The sequence below is a fragment of the Phyllostomus hastatus genome, unplaced genomic scaffold (assembly GCF_019186645.2).
Source record: "Phyllostomus hastatus isolate PE091 unplaced genomic scaffold, TTU_PhHast_1.1 phas_contig_113, whole genome shotgun sequence".
Taxonomy (NCBI): Eukaryota; Metazoa; Chordata; class Mammalia; order Chiroptera; family Phyllostomidae; genus Phyllostomus; species Phyllostomus hastatus.
The window spans coordinates 15,666,708-15,680,256 of NW_025333530.1; the positions used below are offsets into that span (position 1 = coordinate 15,666,708).

At 51.8% G+C, this 13,549-nt stretch overlaps 2 protein-coding genes across 2 annotated transcripts; both read right to left on the reverse strand.

Moving 5' to 3' along the window:
- Window positions 1–1,485: 1,485 nt before the first annotated feature.
- On the reverse strand, window positions 1,486–3,579 carry C1QTNF5 (C1q and TNF related 5). The gene is made up of 3 exons (XM_045838730.1): window positions 3,317–3,579; window positions 2,779–3,035; window positions 1,486–2,392 (listed from the first exon to the last, which is right to left on the reverse strand). The coding sequence occupies exons 2-3, from the start codon at window positions 2,990–2,992 to the stop codon at window positions 1,875–1,877; spliced, it is 732 nt and encodes a 243-aa protein (XP_045694686.1). The 5' UTR covers window positions 2,993–3,035; window positions 3,317–3,579; the 3' UTR covers window positions 1,486–1,874.
- Window positions 3,580–3,919: 340 nt separating this feature from the next.
- On the reverse strand, window positions 3,920–9,130 carry LOC123818478 (membrane frizzled-related protein). The gene is made up of 13 exons (XM_045838720.1): window positions 8,967–9,130; window positions 8,738–8,840; window positions 8,507–8,620; window positions 8,229–8,390; window positions 7,886–8,099; window positions 7,356–7,486; window positions 7,097–7,222; window positions 6,793–6,869; window positions 6,263–6,411; window positions 5,622–5,752; window positions 5,345–5,476; window positions 4,477–4,604; window positions 3,920–4,380 (listed from the first exon to the last, which is right to left on the reverse strand). The coding sequence occupies exons 1-13, from the start codon at window positions 9,018–9,020 to the stop codon at window positions 4,156–4,158; spliced, it is 1,746 nt and encodes a 581-aa protein (XP_045694676.1). The 5' UTR covers window positions 9,021–9,130; the 3' UTR covers window positions 3,920–4,155.
- Window positions 9,131–13,549: the final 4,419 nt, after the last annotated feature.

Below are 13,549 nucleotides of genomic sequence, written 5' to 3' on the forward strand. Positions count from 1 at the left end.
TTGGTGGGGGAGGAGAGAAGATAGGATGGGAGCACTGTGCCTTGGTGAAAGTCTGCCAGGTGTGGCTGGCTTTCATCACCTCCAATTTGTGCCCTAATCCACATGGCTTTTGGAAAGCCCTCCCTTTTCTATTTTTGCCAGAAGTTAAGCCCTATTAGAAGTATGAATTTTCACATCCCAGGTTTTCCTCTGGTGCCAGTCTTCCCAAGAGGGAACTTGGGTTGGGGTTCCTGTCACATGGTGTCCAGTCTACTCTCTGAGCCCTGCAGGAGCTAGTGCTTGTCTGTGTCTCTTGGCATAGAATGGTGCTGTGATATGGTAGAGTATTGCTGTGGGACCTCCTGGTGGAGAGCATGGAGTTGAAGCTCATTACTCCTGATGCTTGTCTCTAGCTTACTTAGCCCAGTCCCCACTGGCCATACCTGCCCTCACATGATCAACAGGAGAGAGGGGGACATTCCCCCATAATTGTTCAATCTAAGAGTATATTGCCAGGAACAGCCTTCTGAAGTGGAGAAAGAGGGAAAATAGGTCAGAAGGAAACAGATTCCACTTTCTCTTGGGTTGAGAAAATGAGCTGACACGGACCTGGCAAGCCGTCGTTTGTTAGTTACTCGGTTGGGGTGTGGGGCCAGGGCTGGCTTCTGAAGATCAGAGGGGGGCCTCGAAGGGCTCAGACTTGGTGGCGCAGCCCACCCAGGCGGTGCCCAGAACAGCAGAGGTAGAGTTCGTTCAGAACTCCACTTTGGAGTTTGGAGGCCTGAGGGAGGGCTTTTTCTTGTTCCCCCAACACTGGAAGAGGAGCTGAGCAAGGAGAGCCTTGGCTCCTAACAGTCTGTTTAATGTGATAATAAACATTTTATGAGAGAAGATAAACTTCCTGGGCTGAGCGCAGAGGGCCCTTTTCCCTCCACCCCCATCTGCAATTCCACTGGTCTATCTTATCCTTTCTCCCCCTAACCAACCCAGTAGTCAAGAGCTCAAGCTACTCAGGGTCATTGCTGCACTCTGGAGCTGGGGGGCCCTCTTGTGGTCATTTCAGGAACTACTTATCTAGACACCCAGGGACACTCCACTTCCCGGCCAATGGGGGATAGTGAAACAGCCTTCCAGTCAGTCATCAAGGGACCAAGCAAGCAGCAGAAAAGTCATAAATTAAAATCCATGGATCCTTATCTGTTGATAAGATTAGGGGTGTGTGTGGTAAAAGTAGCACCTACCCAGTTCATATGACATCTCTGAGTTAGAAAAAGATGTCCAGAGCCCTGCACCAGGAAGATACCCTCCTCAGCTAGGTACTCCTGTTCGCGACCTACACAGGGGCAACTTTTGAGCGGCCTTTCATTCACTTGGGCCTGCCTCCTGTATCTCCTGCCCCTTAGCTCATCTAGCCCAAGAGCCCTCCCTTCTCCTTCCATCTTCCACCATCCTCAGAATGAGGGCATCCTCCCCACTAAAGAAGAACAGCTGAACTAATCGGAGGTGTGTTTTTTTTTTTAAATTAAGATTTATTGAATGGTCTCTAAGAAAATGGCCCAGGAGAAAAGAGAAAAGGGAGGATATAGCGAAGTAGACACCAGGAAGAGAGCACCCCACCTTGGGGTCCTGAGCCAGAGGACCTACACCTGCTAGCACAGTGCACTCCTTTGGTCTTGGGCAGAAATCCAGCCAGTATCCTGTGCTGCAAGCCCTGATCTCAGACAGCCTCTGTCCCCATCCCCTGCCAGCAGCAGGTCTGGACAGGCCCCCATTGCCCCTCCTATTCATTCACAACATTCCAGGGGGCCAGCCTTTACCCACGATGTGGCTAACAGGGTGGCGTCCCCCCCAGGCCCCTGCCCCCTGAAAGCGTAGGCTCACTTTCCAGTTGGCAGTCAAGCGAAGACAGGGGAGTTGTGCCAGTCAGAATACACCAAAAATCCAGAAAAGGTGCTGTCTGTCTTGATGCTGGCATAGATGCCAATGTAATCACCAACACCCACCTGAACCCACACCTGGTCCTCGGGCTCCAGCCTCACCATGGTGCCCCCAGAGAGAGAGGCTGGCTTGGGCCATCCCCCAAAAAACTGGAAGAAAGAGGCGATAGACTCGCCATTCTTGACCAGATCGAACTGCAGGCTAGTCCGGTAGACTGTGGCGTGGACCGCGAAGTAGTAGACCCCTGGTACCTGGCAAGTGAACTTGCCGGTGGCGGCATCGTAATGACCCTGCTCGTTCACCAGCACCCTGTCGAAGGGGAGGGGCGAGTCTAACGGCGGAGGCACCCGACTCTCGGAGCGCTTGGCACTGAAGGCGGAGCGGGGAGGCACCGAGCACTCCCCCGCAGGCCCAGACGGCCCCATAGGGCCTGCCTCTCCTCGAGGACCGGGCTCCCCACGGGGCCCCGGTATTCCTGCGGGGGTAAGGGGAGAAGTTCAGGTGAGTGCAGGAGCCGGTCCACTCGCAGAGGTGTGTGCAGAGGGCGACTCTAAGGAGCCTCCCTCTCCTCTCTAAGCTCCCCAGCCCGAACCTCCCCTCTTGTACCACCCGGCACACTAGCATCCCTCTCCTCCCTCACCCCCTCCACCCGGTGTACTGCGGGGCTGGGGCATATCTGACCCGCGGGTCAAAAAGGGTCCCAAGGGTTCTGATCCCGCGGGTTGAGTCGCTGTCTCCTATTCCCTCCCAGGGTAGAGTGTGAATGGGCGGGGTCAGAGCGGCGCCCCCTGGCAGGATTTCTGAGCCCTGCAGAGCTGGAGCGGGGCCCTGCCAGCTCCGACGTAGCTGTGGCGCTCTTACCCGGCCTCCCGCCCTCGCCTTTCTCTCCCCGAGCCCCGGGCGAGCCGTCTCGGCCATCTCGACCATCGCGGCCAGGAAGGCCCTGACTGCCGTGGTGGCCCGGCGTGCCTGGAAGGCCAGGGTGCCCTGGGCACAGGCTGGGAATCTTGTTGTCGTCCAGTGGGGGCGAGCCGGCCGCCAGGTCCAGGAGCAGCAGGGCGAGGAGCGGCCTCATGGCGCTGGCACTGGGAGCCCGAATGCCAGGGTCCTCTCGTAGTCTGTGGGCCGAGCAGGACAGGAGTCGGGCCCAGAATTCTGGGGCCTGCCTTGCCCTCCACCCCAGGTCAGCCGAGTAGATCCCCACCCCACTGCCATATGCCTGTAGCTGAGCAGCTACGGGGACTCAAAGAAATGGAGTGCCCATAGACCCGGAGAACCTTGGGAGCACAGCTGAGAAGGAAGGGAGAGGCCGGGCTCCTCCCTCAACCCCCACCCTGGCCCGAGCCTAGTCTTTCCCACAGTCCCCTCCCCAATCCTCATCCCCTTCCACCAGGCTCACCCCCTTCCTGGCTCCCGGCGCGGCTCCCTCTCTCTATGGCTTCCCTCCAGGAGCTTGCTTCTTCGGACCCTCAAGCTGACCTCTGCTTCCGCCTCTGCACTTCTCTCTAGCCAGGCGCTGGGAGCCCGCGCGGTCCCCCTGGTCCTGCCTGGCTCGCTCTCTGCCTTCTCTGCTCTGCTCCTCCCAGACTCCAAGAGGAAACCAAGAGCTCCCGCCGGGAAATAGCAAGGAAATAACTCGTGGTGTGCCAGGCGTCCGGCCAAACTTTGGGGGGAGAAAGGAGGAGGAGAGAGACTTGAGCCGGGCACAGAGAGTCAGAACCGTGAGACAGACACTCAGGGCACCTATTGCTCCAAGGAGCCCAGAGGAGAGAGTGACAGAGACTAAGGACAAGACTCAAGTCCGGGAGAAATATAAGCTGAGAACTGAGGGAGGAGAGTTCTAGAGGCAGATAGCTGGCTACCCAGGACTTAGAAGAGGGCCTGCCACATTACTAGAGACTCATTGAATAAATGAAAAAGAAACCTTGAAAAGCAGGTGCAGAGGGAGAAGGCAGATGATAGGAAACAGGGGCTTGGGTGGGAAACAGTCTAGGTTGTCAATGGCACAGCCTGGAGCCAGGCCTGCTTCCCATGGCAGCTGGGTCTAGTATAGAGTCAAGGAAGGAGCTGGGCGAGTGGGAGGGTCTCAGCCTGGTTGAGGATTCCTTCCCTTTCCCAGGAGGCTCCAGAGAGGATGGGCAAAGTTTCATGCTGGTCCCCCTTCCTTTGTTGCCCTGCCTGCCCACCCTGATAGGCAAAGGAGAATGGGCAGGCAGAGGAAAGGAGTCCACTTCAGGATCAGGGCTGGGCACAAGACCCCAGGCCAGCTGCCTCAGGCAGCCTGTTGCAGTTGAAGGGCCAGGGGGTACCCAGTAGTGCCAGACCAGACTGGCACTGGTGCTCTGCCTCCTGGCAGACAGAGCGGCAGGGAGGAAGAATACTGCCTAGTGGGGTGCAGTGGGGCACCAGCAACCCGCAGAGGAGCCTCCGGAAATTCTGGTAGCAGGATAGACTTGTCAGGCTCTGTGGGAAGAGATCAGCCCTCAAGCACCTGCACCACAGGCTCCCTCCGCTTCCTGGGGGTGGGGGAAGGTCCCTTCTTATCTCTTCCCAGAGCACCTTGTAACCTCTGAGGACCTCCATCGCCTCCTCTTGTGTGGTCATGCCCACCCAGATGTTAGGGAAGGCCGTGGTGTTGTAGCTTAGCCCGATGCACATCTCCACTTGGATGGGCTCACAGGCCATCTCTGCAGGGATAGGAGGGAAGGGTCACTGTGGGGACCACCTGGGTGTGTAACCAGGAGCAAGTCACCTATTCACTCTATTGGGTCAGAAGGGGGTTGTTGTGAGAATCAAAGGAGATGAAATGGAGAGATGCTTTACACATTTTGTGGATTCTGTTATCCTCTAGTAGGGGTGTCCAACCTTTTGGCACCTCTGGGCCACACTGGAAAAAGAAGAGTTGCTGTGGGCCACACATTAAATACATTGTGACATGTGATCACACACAAAAAATGTCATAATGTTTTAAGTAAATTTATGATTTTGTGTTGTGCTGCATTTTACAGCCATCCTGGGCTGCATGTGTCCCACAGGCCACAGGCTGGACAGCCCTACTAGAGCCTGCTCCAAGCATCATTGGCCAGCCCTGGGCATCATGCAGGCACCTCTTTGATCTCAGGCAGCATGAGACACCAGCATTAGCAGACACCATTCAGCATCTAGAAGGAACTTCCCTGATTTCACCTTCTTCTTTGAGGTGAGCTGTGGAGAAGGGCTTTCTCTCTCTTTCTGTGACTAGACTGGACTGGTTCTTGAGATTCCCATTTAACTTGGGGGTGACACAGGACTCTGTGAAGAGTCAGGATAGTGAATCCCCCCATTAGGAAGGATAGGGATGACCATTATGAAGAGTGTTATGAATGGGTACACAGCTTGTTCAGGCCTGCCAGTTCTTGTCAATGGGGCCCTGCTGCAGGCTTCTCACCTGGGGATGGGAACAAGGCGCCGTTGCACTTGTCATCACTGCTGTCTGTGCAGTCTCTCCATATGTCATGCATCCACTGCAAACTCTTGCATCCTCCATCCTGGCAGGAGGATTCTTGGAGTCTACAGGGTTCTGTAAGGCACAGGAGTAATGGCAGTGCCCTCAGATATGTCTGTGCCCTGCTGCCTTCACAGTGTTCTGACCAGGATCCAGAGCCCTTCCCCATTCTCCTGGAGGCACCTCTACTGTGCACACCTGCTTGTGGAAGGGCACCTACTGTCTGTGGCATTGAGGGCCCGGTAGATGGCTGAGAAGCCCATGCTGCTGATGCCATGACCTGTCCTAAAGAGTACAGCCAGTTGGTGATGTGAGGAGACGAGGCGAGGGGGCAGCTGCGCTCCACAGAACCTGCCCAAAGCAGAGAGCAGTCCTGGGCATGGTGGTCCTGGCTGGCTGGGGTACACTGAGGCTGCCCACAGGCCTCACCCAGAGCTGGGTGCTTTGGGTGATGCCAGAGTGGGTAGGAGGCATATCTGAGACATGGAACTTAGGGTCTGGTGAGGAAGACACATGTATTCAGTAGACAAAGTACAATATTAAATCAACTGCTTGACCTTGAGCCCCTTTAAGATGGGAAAAATCAGTGAGTGTTCCTTAGGGAAGTGGAACTGGACCTGTGGGAGAACTGAGAGAGGGTTAGGACTGGGAAAGGGCCTCCTGGAGGAGGGTGAAGTAAGGAACAAAGGCTTTCAGATGAGAAAGGACAAGCCTTTTTTAGGGTGACAGTGAAGACTTTGGATTGGAGTAGCCAAAGAAAATGAGGCTAGGGAGTAACTTGGCTAATTTGTAGAAAGCCGTGATTGGCAAACTGTGGAGGATGAACTTGATCCTGGGCTCCTCCCTCGGCACTTTGGGTACCTGCCCAGGAGGCCGAGGGCCCCTGAGTTGTTGGTCTCATACACCTCCACGTAGTTAAACTTGCACTCTTCTTGAGCTTCCAGGCTGAAGTTGTGGAACTGTAGTTCTACGCCATGTCCAGTAGGAACTGAGATATGCCAGGTGCAAAGCTGAGGGAGGGCACAGATGACATACTTCACAGGTTCCTTCTGTCCCAACCTGGGCATCTAGGCTGAGATGTCCAGAAGGCCTTCCTTCCTGCTGCAGGCTAGGCAGGGTGTGGGTGGGCCCTGCTCTCCTAGCTCTCATCATAAGTGCTTCTTCAGATAGGGAGGGCCTTTTAACTTGTCTCGTATCAGAGATAGGTTTACTGAGCATGGGAACAACTGGGTATGTAGTAGGCACTTAGTAATGCTCTCTTTCTGCCTGCTTGATCTCTGACTTTCCCAAGTACTAGGCAGTGTCTATCATGCTGTTTATAGCTACACTAACTGGGTGCTCAGGTGTGCCCATGGGTGCTAAATTGTCCTCCCCATGGAGTGCTGGCTTACCTTTTGGGGAGGGTACTCCTCCAGGTAGCTGGTAGCAGAGAAATTTCCCTGGAGCCCAGTCAGGTTCCCCCCACATCCTGTAGAGAGGAGGAGGTGTTCATGAGTTGGCCAGTGTCTGTGCCTTTGCCCAACAGGGCCAACATTAACTGTAGAGGATAGTTTTCGTCATGCTTGTGGGAAACAAGTTCTAGGCCAGAAGAATTACCAGGCAGATATGGGGCTGGGCCAGAGCTGGGGAGTTCAGCCTGAACCTGGATCAGATACCCGAAGACAACACCCACCCTGAGGCTGGTGGGGCCCATACCTGAGAACTGTGCACTGCAGTTGTTCTCGTCACTGCCGTCAGCACAGTTGGCAAAACCATCACACACTGAGTCAGGTAGCAGGCAGATGAGCTGGTCACAGGGGAACTCATCATGGGCACAGCTCCCTGGGTGGGAGGGGTGGGCATCTGGATTCAGAAACACCAGAGTCTCCAGCCATTTTGCCAGTGCTGGGAGTGACTGGAGAGGAGTGAAGTAGACCATTGACATGTAGCTGGGACACGGTGGGAAAACACTCACCATGCCCATGATCCATAGCCTGGTACCAGCCATAGAAACCAGATCCTTCCACACTGCTATCAGAGACGAAGGCCACCCTGAGGTGGCTGGCATTGGTGTTGAGTGTGGGGGGAGGCACCCTCCCACATACTCTGCAAGAAGCCAAGTCAGGGGTAATAGAGGCTCAGAGCACAGGGCCAGTCAGAATGGAGCCTGCCTGGGCCCTGCACTTCTCTTTCCTCAAACTTGTGACAATGTAGTCAAAAAGGGTAATTTCATTTCCCAGGGAGCTCTGATCTTCCTAGCACCTGTGTATTTATCCTTGCAGCGTTTATTCATGGGGGAGGAAATAGGGGCTCCATTTCACAGATCTGGAAAATGTGGTTAGAGAGGGGAAGTGACCTTCCCAAGGTTATATAGCAGAGCTGGGCCCAGAGGTCAAGACCCCCAAATTTGTCCCAGTCAAGCCTTTCCTGCTGTAGCTCCCTGGCTCTGCCCTCCAGACAGTGATTCAGGACAGGAATGGGACCTCCTGGGCCAGAGGGACCCACCTGAGGAGGGGACCTTCAGGCTCAAGGAAGATTTCCAAGCGATCAAAAAGACAGGAGGCCATGCTTTCTATGCTGAGAGCTTCAATCTTGAGCTGTATTGTATGGTTTGTGGACACCTGGATGTGCCACACGCAGTGGGCATTGGGTGGGTAAAGACTTGGGTAGTTGGGGCTGCTGAAAAAGCCACTTGGTCCAGGAAGAAGGCCCCCACAGGCTGCAAAGATAGAGGTTAGAGTTCAGAGCTCAAAAGGAGAGAGATTCTTTTTTTCCAAGGTGCCTCTTCCTGGTGCCCCTCCCTCCTGCCATCTTGGACCCTTCAGGAAGGTCTGCCCTTAATACTCACTGGACTGGGGTGTAGGTCTCATGCCTGCCTCCTGCTGCCTTTTAGGGGTCCCAGTTGCCTGAGAGGTGGTAGTGGTCATGATAGGGGAAGTGCCAGTGGTGGCAAGGCCTCTGGCAGGCAGTGGATGATAGGAGGCCCCAGATGGGGATACAGCCTGTAACTCTGGAGGCAGGAAGATGGGGGAGCGGGGTTCAGAGGAATTGGATCCCTGGGAATTGGGTAGCGCTCATGGATTCTCGTTTGAAAGCCCTTCTCCTAAGCAGGTCATGTATACTTACGGGCCAGGATGATGGCCACCAGCAGCCCCAGCAGCAGAAGCAGCAAGCTGGCCAACAGTAGGACACACAGCCAGGAGAAATGGCAGTCTGGCTGCAGACCTCGGGGACGCCAACCTGAGGGCAGGCAAGGTGGAATTTTGAGGCCCTCTCTCCTCTGGCATCCCTCACAATGCCTCCAGCTCTTGGACCTCTCAGTCCTAACCCCCAAGGTCACGCTCATGAAATGGTTACCATGCCAGGGAGCTCGGATGCTACAGCGGGCATCCTCCTGAAAGGCCAGTGGAGGGCAAGGTGGCCCTGGTTCAGGCTCAAAAGCAGGATTGCAGAATTCAGTCTGAAAGGGAGAGACTTTAGGAGTGAGGGCAAGGTGGCAGCACTGCCTGGCAGGAGTGTCCACTGGGCACTGCCAGCCCTAGGCAGGCAGCTAGCGTTTGGAAGAGTGGTTCCTTGTTATCCTTACCTTGCTCAGTTCTGCCGACTCCACACACAGGATGATATCTGAGCAGTCTTTCATGGCTCAAGGCTCTGCATGGCTTTCTGGAGTCCTTGCAAAAGCCCAAGACTCCCAAGGGCTCACTTGCTGACCCCAAAGCCCCTGTCAAAGGGATAGCTTGTGCCTCCTGAGAGAATGGGCTACCAGACTAGACAAGCTCTCAGGCTACAATAGGCAGATTGGCTCAGGGTCCTGGCTACTTTGGCTTTGTGTGGGGGAAGGGGCAGCAGCTAGAAGGAATTTGCAAAGGCATGAAATGGTCCCTTAATCCAGCTCAGCTGAGAATGCTAAGGTCAATACCCTGGTGCAAGGCAGCAGTGGCTGAGAGCACGGAGGACACTAGGTGATCTCTGTGTGGGGGTATGACCAAGTGTGCACTGAGTGAGCACTTGAGGGGTGCTGGGAGGGAAGGAGGACAATGGGGGCTGTTTTGCAAGCATGAGGAAGTCATAGAAGCTGGGTGTAAGGGTTTGGCAGCTTCAAGGCCTGTGAGTCCTAAGAGCCCTGGAAAAAACCAGCTGTCCACTGCTCCTCCCCATTAGGACACCTGGGCCATTAGCCAAGCCTGGGTCTATGGAAGGCCCCTGTTAAAGCACCTTCATGTCCAGGACGAGGAGATAAGCCATTATAGGAGGAACATGGTATGTATGGGCTGCTTATGTCTATGCTACCATGAGTGGGGAAACTTGAGGGATTGGCTGCTTCTTCCTGCGACCCCTCAGTCTACAAGAGAAAGGACAAGGAGAAGGAGAAGGTGCCCAAGGCCTTAGACAGGGTTGTTCAGGACAGGCTGCTCAGAGGGGCTGTGGAATCTGGAAGTTGGTGCCGTCTGCTATTGCAGGATAGGGTACCTATGCTCTGCAAACAAGACCACATCATGCCTCTTTCTCCACCAGTGAAGTTCTTTGGAAATTCTCAGCATGGCCCAGCTGTCCTCAGGAGGAAAGGCAAGGAATGATTAATCTGATTTGTGTTAGCTATGTACAGGATGAGAATCAGGCAGGGCAGGAGGTAGGGAGAAAGCATAATATTTCCGGCTGCCATCTGTAGAATGTCTGTTATGTGTTAGGACCCGGGCAAGAGGTCTTATATGCAGTTTCTCTCTTTTAGTCACTCTGTGAGGCAGCACAACTATTTTTCAAATGATGGCACTAAGGCTTCAAGAAATTAAAGTAATGGGGTTCCCCAATTTCACACAGCTGGTGAGATACAGAAACAAGAGGTGAATGTAGGGCTATGTAAATCCAAAGTGTGCTTTTTCTGATGTCCCTCTCTCACTCTACACTGGAGCCAAGGTATAAAGAAGGAAGAAAGTTGGGGAATTCAGTGGAAAGAAAAGAAGCAGAGACAGATTCTGTGATCCTAAGGCAATTCTTGCTCTTAAGTGATTGCCCCAGTCCCCAAGTTCTACTCTATTCACCCCCTGTAGGGCCTCGGGCCGCTTTTGCCTAAGGGGCAAGCCTTTTTTTGGACCCTCAGATGTGGACTGCACTGAGGATTTGAGGAGTCAAACATATTTTTATAACAACACTGACATTATTTTCACTCTCAGTTGTGAGTATACAATGCAGATTTCCAGAGGCTGAATGTTGTGTGCTATTGTAACACATTGCATGCAGCAGGAGATGAGAGCACAGCTGTCTTCTGTTAAGCCAGGCATTAATGAGATTTGAAAAAATGTATAACAATGCTACCCTTCTTACTAATTTCTTTTTGATTTGGAAAATGTAGTTCTTTTACTAAAAAAATTATCTTAGCATGTAAAGGGTTCTAGTTTTAATATGGTAAATATTGATAGATATAACCCATGTAAACAAAAGTTCTTTGGGGTTCTCAATCATCTTCAGAGTGTAGGGGACAGACATGAAGACAGTTCACTGGATCAGAAGATCAGAAATCAGATATTGGGTAAATTGAAGCAGCAGTGCCTCCCTCTGATGGAGGGCAGGCAGGGGATTTCCTGGAAGAGGTGGGCATTTAGTTTAAAGTTTGAGGGTTGAAAAACATTTTAATAGGCAGAACTTGGGGGTTGGTATGAATTCTAAAAAGGAGGGAAGACTTAACACTGTGGCTAAGCTAAGGAGCCTGGTTTGTAAGCTGTTTTAAGGAAGGACTGGCTTGGTCAGAACTGGGTCTTAAAATAGTCCGTTTGTTTTAAGTGGAAAGTGGACAGTGGAAAGGAGGCAAGAGGGAGGCTGGCAGAGTAGGACCCTTCTTCAGTCTTGCTCCTCACCCCCTCGTTCCCGGGTCTGTTTTTTTTAAAGATTTTATTTATTTTTAGAGAGAAGAGAAGCGAGGGAGAGAGGAGAGAAACATCAATATGTGAGAGAAACACCAGTTGCCTCTCGCATGCATAACCCAGGTATGTGCCCTGACTGGGAAATGAACCTGCAACCTTTGGCTTTGTGGAACGATGCCCAACCAACTGAGCTGGACAAATCAGGGTTTGCTCCTAGGCCTATCCTCGTCTCTAGGATCCTGGAAGACTGCACACAGCTCAATTCCAGCCAACACACCACTATCTCCAAGAGGCAGGTCATGCTAAATATCAAGAAATCGGCAAAGCTCGCCCCTTGCATTTGGAATGCCTATTCAGGGCCTTTACCTCACTAATTCTCCAAGATTTGGGCAATGCTATGCTGATATTACATTCCTAAGCCTTTGTTAAGTATGTTGTTGGGGGCAGAGGAAAGGAAGGCGAAAGCATTTTGAGAGGCAAGGGGAACTAAACATTTACTGAGGATCATGCACAAGAGAATGAATCCTTTAAAAATTTTTTTATTGAATGTATTGGTGTGACATTGGTTAATAAAATTATGTAAGTTTCAGGTGCACGATTCTATAATACAGAATCTGTATTGTGTATTATGTGTTCACCACCCCAAATCAAGTCACTTTCCATCACCATTTATTTCCCTTTACCCTCATCTACCTCCCCCACCCACCTTTCCCTCTGGTAATTACTATACTGTTGTCTATGAAGAGAATCTTAATGGAGTATTGAGGGTGCAGCCCTGGAAATGGGGTTGAGGTGCAGAGGTGGAAATGGACATTTATGATCTACTATGTGTAGACACTCTCAACTCTGAGTAGGCATTGTTATGCTCAGATTACAGAGGAAGAAACTGAGGCTCAGAGAGATTAAGTAATTTGCCCAGACTGTAAAATGCCAGCCTCTTTCTGCTATTTCCTGCCTCCCATACAGGTGCTTGTTTCTGTCCACAGAGTGATGAAAGATGGGACCCTCACAGGGGCCCAACCCAGACCTGTTAGGGCCAGGTTTGCAATAGACCATGCCGATTTTGCTATTGGGTAGGTGTGGATGTATAGGATCAGGGAGTCCCCTTGTTATATTGCTGTTCAGTCCAGTTCCTAATAGACACAGGGTTGGAAAATTTGCTGCAGCAAGTCTTGAAAAATGCTGTAAACTATTCACCCAAAAGGCAGAGTATTCAGATGGAAAGAGTACTGGATGGGGAGTCAAAATACCTGGTTTCCATCCTGCCTTTACCACGCATAAGCTCTAGTGCTTGTGTCCTTATTGGCAAAATGAGAACATAGACAAGGTGACCTCTATGTTCCTAACTCTTAGTTTTATGGAAAAAAAGTAATATGTATTTTTCAGTACTTGTTAAATAAAGTATATATATATGCTGACATATATTTTTATACATAGTATACTAACTTCATAAACTGGAACCAGGGAACCAGAAGTATGTAAGTCTCCTAACTTAGAACTTGAGAACTTAGTCATGGATTTAGAGAATAAGTGACTTAGAATGAGAAGACTTGAGACCTTCAAGGTCCACTAGTCCAATCACTGTAATTCACAGATGAGGCACTAAGGCTCAGGAAGATGGAGGTTCTTGTTTAAGGTCACACAAGGGCAGCTGCAGGGGAACGCCTCCCTCAGGGAGAGGCCTGCAGGACCTCCAGCAGAGAATGGGGGAAGAAATCCCCAGTTGCTAAGAAGCAAAGCTGAAGGATAAAGAAACATGGGGCAGATTTTGTTTGGGATCTGTGTAGCACTTGGACCTGTTGCCATGGGAATGAGAAAGCCCCACAGGTTATGTACAGAAGGGAGGGCTGGTAATAAGGGTAGAGAAGTGGGCTGAGCCTCGCCCTTGATGTTACCTATAGTCTGTCCTCCAGTGAAAGACAGCAAAAATTCATAGGTGGCTTCCACCTCTAGGGAAAACTATTCAAAGGAGAGGTAAGGTATAGTAACTTACATTGATTTGGCGTTCACCTACCCACTTTGCTATAAACCTAATGCCTCCATTTTTGTGGGCAATCCTATTCACCTGTGGTTTGGGGAAAATCAGTATTTAAAATCTTATTGAGCTGGGCCACTCCCAGGGCAGGCCAGAGAGAAATGCTAGGGTTTGTCACTGTTTGCAGTTCCTCTTTTCTACTCTTGGAAATGTCCGGAAAAAAATGCCCCCACTACTGTCTCCCCCTATTAGCTGAGTCTGACAGCAGGTGCTGCTGTTTCAGCCAGGATGGAATAGACAGGCCTTGATTTTTCAGTGTCAAGAAGGACAGGCAGT

Bases quoted from the DNA above. Each gene is read 5' to 3' on its own strand.
- C1QTNF5 (XM_045838730.1), bottom strand. From the start codon at position 2,992: ATGAGGCCGCTCCTCGCCCTGCTGCTCCTGGACCTGGCGGCCGGCTCG. The intron at 2,393-2,778 runs GTAAGAGCGCCA...TTACCCCCGCAG, and splicing joins AGGCGAGGGCGGGAGGCCGG to GAATACCGGGGCCCCGTGGG.
- LOC123818478 (XM_045838720.1), bottom strand. From the start codon at position 9,020: ATGAAAGACTGCTCAGATATCATCCTGTGTGTGGAGTCGGCAGAACTG. The intron at 8,841-8,966 runs GTAAGGATAACA...TCTCCCTTTCAG, and splicing joins AGTCGGCAGAACTGAGCAAG to ACTGAATTCTGCAATCCTGC. The intron at 7,223-7,355 runs GTGAGTGTTTTC...CCTCCCACCCAG, and splicing joins GGCTATGGATCATGGGCATG to GGAGCTGTGCCCATGATGAG.